Source organism: Microcaecilia unicolor, chromosome 4 (genome assembly GCF_901765095.1).
Source record: "Microcaecilia unicolor chromosome 4, aMicUni1.1, whole genome shotgun sequence".
Taxonomy (NCBI): Eukaryota; Metazoa; Chordata; class Amphibia; order Gymnophiona; family Siphonopidae; genus Microcaecilia; species Microcaecilia unicolor.
Window position 1 is genome coordinate 306,933,657 of NC_044034.1, and position 6,000 is coordinate 306,939,656.

Sequence of the window (6,000 nt, forward strand, 5' to 3'; positions counted from 1 at the left end):
TTATGTAGGTCTTTCCCACACGCTAAGGCCACTTTTACCACGGCCATAAAAATGGATTTAAAAAAAAAAAAAAAAACTTTTTTTTTTTTGCATTAACAGCTATGTGGTAATGTTGTCATCAGCAGGTGGCCATTTTTAAAAATTACCATGGGGGCACTTTCCGCCACTTAGAGGTATGTTTACCAAGGTGTGTTAGCGTTTCTACTCTCCCTTTCACTCTCTTAGAGATCCTATGTACCTCTCCCAAGCTTTCTTCAGATACAGTTTTCGTCTCCACCACCCACACCAGGAGTCTGTTCCACTAACTCACCACCCTTTCTGTGAAGAAGTATTTCCTCAGGTTTCACCTTCATCCTATGCCCCCTTATTCCAGAGGCTCCTTTCATTTGAGACTCGCCTCCTGTGCATTTAAGCCACATAGAAATTTAAATATCAATCATATCTCCATTCTCCTGTCTTTCCTCCGAAGCATACATACTGAGGGGGCCCTTTTACTAAGTCAAGTAAGCGACTATGCACGCCCAACACATGCCACAATGGAGTTACCACACGGTTACCGTGTGGCTCTTGCAGTAATTTTATTTTTGGAATGCGTCCGAAAAATAATTTTTATTTTCTGCCACACGTATCGGACGTGCGCCAATTGGCATTTGGCACGCGTAGGTCGTTACCGCGTGAGACTTTACCACTAGATCTATGTTTGGCGGTAAGGTCTCAGACCCAAAATGGACACGCAGCAATTTTGATTTTGGAGCACATCTATTTTCGGCAAAACTTTAAAAAAAAAAAAAGGGGGGGGGGTTTACAGGTGCACTGAAAAATGATTCTGCGTCCGCCCAAAACTTGCACCCACACTACCGCAGGCCATTTTTCAGCGCACCTTAGTAAAAGGACCCCTGAGATCTTTAAGTCTGTCCACATATGCTTTATGACAAAGACCTAGTTACTACATAAGGTGGGATATTTTACCGTTAACCTGAGTTTAACGGTAACTCATATTACCTCCCCTCTCCCATTACATATGTAAATGGGCTCCTTTTACAAAGCTGCAGTAGTGATTCCCAGCTCAGCAAATGCTATGAAACTCATTCAATTCTTATGAAATTTATCACATTTGCCGCAAGGGAATCACTTTTGTAAAAGGAGCCCTATATGTGGCTTATAAGTGCAATAAATGAAAAATATATGAAAAAAATGTCACATGCACACTTTGGCCACGGAAGCCTGTTTCTCTAAGCTCCAGGAAGTACAGTGGGGGAAATAAGTATTTGATCCCTTGCTGATTTTGTAAGTTTGCCCACTGACAAAGACATGAGCAGCCCATAATTGAAGGGTAGGTTATTGGTAACAGTGAGAGATAGCACATCACTAATTAAATCCGGAAAATCACATTGTGGAAAGTATATGAATTTATTTGCATTCTGCAGAGGGAAATAAGTATTTAATCCCTCTGGCAAACAAGACCTAATACTTGGTGGCAAAACCCTTGTTGGCAAGCACAGCGGTCAGACGTCTTCTGTAGTTGATGATGAGGTATGCACACATGTCAGGAGGAATTTTGGTCCACTCCTCTTTGCAGATCATCTCTAAATCATTAAGAGTTCTGGGCTGTCGCTTGGCAACTCGCAGCTTCAGCTCCCTCCATAAGTTTTCAATGGGATTAAGGTCTGGTGACTGGCTAGGCCACTCCATGACCCTAATGTGCTTCTTCCTGAGCCACTCCTTTGTTGCCTTGGCTGTATGTTTTGGGTCATTGTCGTGCTGGAAGACCCAGCCACGACCCATTTTTAAGGCCCTGGCAGAGGGAAGGAGGTTGTCACTCAGAATTGTACGGTACATGGCCCCATCCATTCTCCCATTGATGCGGTGAAGTAGTCCTGTGCCCTTAGCAGAGAAACACCCCCAAAACATAACATTTCCACCTCCATGCTTGACAGTGGGGACGGTGTTCTTTGGGTCATAGGCAGCATTTCTCTTCCTCCAAACACGGCGAGTTGAGTTCATGCCAAAGAGCTCAATTTTGGTCTCATCTGACCACAGCACCTTCTCCCAATCACTCTCGGCATCATCCAGGTGTTCACTGGCAAACTTCAGACGGGCCGTCACATGTGCCTTCCGGAGCAGGGGGACCTTGCGGGCACTGCAGGATTGCAATCCGTTATGTCGTAATGTGTTACCAATGGTTTTCGTGGTGACAGTGGTCCCAGCTGCCTTGAGATCATTGACAAGTTCCCCCCTTGTAGTTGTAGGCTGATTTCTAACCTTCCTCATGATCAAGGATACCCCACGAGGTGAGATTTTGCATGGAGCCCCAGATCTTTGTCGATTGACAGTCATTTTGTACTTCTTCCATTTTCTTACTATGGCACCAACAGTTGTCTCCTTCTCGCCCAGCGTCTTACTGATGGTTTTGTAGCCCATTCCAGCCTTGTGCAGGTGTATGATCTTGTCCCTGACATCCTTAGACAGCTCCTTGCTCTTGGCCATTTTGTAGAGGTTAGAGTCTGACTGATTCACTGAGTCTGTGGACAGGTGTCTTTCATACAGGTGACCATTACCAACAGCTGTCTGTCATGCAGGTAACGAGTTGATTTGGAGCATCTACCTGGTCTGTAGGGGCCAGATCTCTTACTGGTTGGTGGGGGATCAAATACTTATTTCCCTCTGCAGAATGCAAATAAATTCATATACTTTCCACAATGTGATTTTCCGGATTTAATTTGTGATGTGCTATCTCTCACTGTTACCAATAACCTACCCTTCAATTATGGGCTGCTCATGTCTTTGTCAGTGGGCAAACTTACAAAATCAGCAAGGGATCAAATACTTATTTCCCCCACTGTATGTCTATCCAAACATTCCTGCAACCAGTTCTTTAAATAATTAACAACTAACAAAAGACTGCTGTGTCTAGTAAAGATTGAAAATAAAACTGAGGAATTTGGGGGGGGGGGGGGGGGGAAGAGAGAGAAAGAAAGAAAGGTGAGCTGTACATTGCTAGCATACTTTATGAATGTAAGTACTGTGCGTTAGGTACTGAACTGTAAAGGTTTACTCACCGTCCCATTACTAAGAAACTCTGTTACTAGAAGAGACACTGATGGAAAAAATATTTCAGTCAATCTTTAGAAATGTGCTGAACGCCTGAATTCTGCATACAGGCATTGTTCCTAAATCCCCAACAAAACAAAAAAAATAAAAACAGGCTAGTACATGACTGTTCAACTGAACTTAAATTAAGATAAAACTATTTTAATTCAGTTACCATTATACATTTTTTTTGAGTATGGAAAAACTGTTTATAATACATTTATACTCTGTCTAAGACAATGAAAACATATGCTATATTTCAAATATGACACAAAATTGAAGTATACTATATCATAAAACTTAACATTCTAAACTACTCAAATTATAAGTTAAAACCTTCTAGTATATTTCTGGTGGTAAAATTTCTTGTGTAAAGGAAACTGTCAGGCTGCTCATGTCTGTGACACCCAGTTTATTGCTACTGGTTTTGCTAGTTAAAGTTTTTTTGTCTTTTCACACAATCACAGATAGTGCAAACAACAATGAAGTTCTATACAACTTCGAAAGGTGAGAAAGAGAGTGAAATTTGAGTGGACTGGGAGGCAGAGAAGATAAAAAAGGGAGGGAAGACAGGTGTAGTGAGGGAATGAACAAGACATGAGAAAGGAGAAAAGAAAAATGGACAGCAAACACTAAAAAGGGAATTATCAGAAAGCAGAAGAGACAAAATTGGACCAACATGATGAAAAAATAAAATGCCCAGACTACAAAGGTAGAAAAGAAGTGTTTTATTCTGAATGTATTAACTGGAATATGTTAGCTTTAGGATATGTGCATCACAAATCTTTGTATTGTGTTCAGTGGCTTAGCCAGACTGCTGAGGGAGTGGGTAGTGACCCTGAGCCTAAAGTGGGTGGTAACCAAATTTTCTCCCCACCCTCCCCCACGCCCCCTGCCTAAATGCAAAATATAAATACCTAAGCTGGGGGATTCCCAAGCCCTAACAGCTGAAGATCTCTTCCTCTAGGCTGGTGGCAGCTCAGGGACACTGCCGCTAGTGTCCCTGAGTTGCCAGAACTTGGACATTTCTGGCTGCCAGACAAGAGAAGGTGGTCTTCAGCTGACAGGGTTTCAGGATCCCTGCCAGCCACAGTAAGGGATGTGGCTAAGGGAGGGACTGGTACTGGGACCCCAGTGCATGTCTGTTTTTGTTTTACCAGTGTTGTAGTACTTGTTGAGTTCAATTTCACTGGGAGCCCCAGTTAAGTTTTTATTTGTGATCCCTTGTTCTGTACTCGGTGAAGGTCTAGGTCGGTCTGTCTGTCTGTGTGAAATCATTTGAAATTGTTTTATGTGGGGTAGTAATGGCAGGTGGGGGATCGGGTCCCCTCCTTAATTTCTGCCCTGGGTTCCAGCAAGTCTTAAAAGCGGCCCTGTTACTAGTCAATCACTGAAGATACCTTAGACATGCTACAAGCACATTCTGCACATTGCTATTTATTCTGACTAGTAAAAAGAACATCTAAAAATAAACAGCATAAATAACACCTACCTACTGAATACACAAAGTTGCAGACAGAAAATCAAAAGGTCTTGTTAACCAAAGCACAGGGATGCCGAGACACATGCTTAATTGTTCTCACACACATTTGGGGACCCCCCTTCCCCGTGATCTGACATCTCTCTCTACTTCCCTACCCCACATGCAGTCCGATATCTTTCCCTAATTCCACCCCCATGCCCTACCTTCAAACGGAGAACGGCCTCTAGTAAAAACTCTCTTTCTCCGGCGTCCCAGCCCCGCCTCCCTCTGACGCAACTTCCTTCACTCAGCCACGTCAACGCCACAGTCGCATACAAAGAGGCGGGACCAAGGAAATTCTACTGAGAAGAGGAAACGGTATGACATCAAAAAGTTGAAGTCAGTCAGTGCAGTTAGTCTGTTTTCCCTTCCCGTAGCATCCGTCATTCTGCTTCCACGCAAAACAAACAAAGCTGCTGCATTTACGTTGTCGTGCTTTATTGCTGGTAGCATTTTTATTTAATCTAATTTACATTTTCAAATGTGCCAGCTTGTGCAGCTTACGGTACACAGAGGAAGTATAATAAAGGAATAACTTTTCATAGGTAGAGTAGTAATTTGTTTTAAATCGTAAACAGTGTGTTATTTGGAGGGGCTGGTTTAAAACAGACATCATGTTATGAGAATCAGGTGCTCAGAGTTTCGATCTATTTATTAATTTACTTATTTATGGCAGTTATATCCCACATTAAACACGAATTAGGTTGAAACTTGGGAGCTTTTAAAAACTTTTTTTTTTTTTTTAATTCCTGTGCCTATATGAAAAGAGAAAGATGGTTTGTGGGAACTTACTCCTTTTGCTTTGTGGAATACATGGGTAAATTACAAAAATGCACTTAATATTGTTTTTATCACTGTTTGAAAGAAAGATATTAAATAATGAGGGCAGAAGTTCAGACTCAGTTCTGTGATATATATTTATTTCTTCAAGTCAGTTTTCAACAGCATTTTCTCAGTTATTACCCAAATGTGAACACAATTATAATGCTAATTAATACGTTTTGGATATTACTGAACTCTATTATTCTGTCTCACTATATTTGCAGTTTTGGCACAGTATAAGTCATCACAAGAACAAAATGTAAGAAAATTAATGGACTGCATTAGGGGTATATAGCCCATTTAGTTATGTTTAAACAAATGAGAGCTCTGCATGGAATAAAATATTTATATTTATTATTTTGACTTATGAAAACCACTTTTCCCTGAAACGTGTTCAAACAGAATAATCCATTTCTGCAAAAGAGATGAGGTGAAGATATAATTCCATGTGCCCCAATGAAAGGAGAGTTTAATTGTACTTCCAATCTTTATAACACCAGGCTTCCCAAGACAGATTACAACAACAGTTAAGATTAACCCATCTCTAAACAGAATATCCTCACTAA

General features: G+C 41.3%; 1 protein-coding gene across 4 annotated transcripts in view; it reads right to left on the reverse strand.

Annotated features, from left to right (window-relative positions):
- ENTPD4 (ectonucleoside triphosphate diphosphohydrolase 4) overlaps nucleotides 1-4,858 on the reverse strand; it is a 54,765-nt gene extending 49,907 nt beyond the window's left edge. For 3 of the 4 annotated variants that reach the window (XM_030201817.1, XM_030201816.1, XM_030201814.1), the window contains exons 1-2: nucleotides 4,777-4,858; nucleotides 3,060-3,170 (exon numbers count right to left, since the gene is read on the reverse strand). In XM_030201817.1, the coding sequence (XP_030057677.1) occupies nucleotides 3,060-3,067 (8 nt within the window). In that variant the 5' untranslated portion in view covers nucleotides 3,068-3,170; nucleotides 4,777-4,858. Of the gene's footprint in view, nucleotides 1-3,059; nucleotides 3,171-4,582 lie in introns of all 4 variants that reach the window. The other variant, XM_030201815.1, reaches the window with a different exon arrangement.
- Between the last annotated feature and the right edge of the window lie 1,142 nt (nucleotides 4,859-6,000).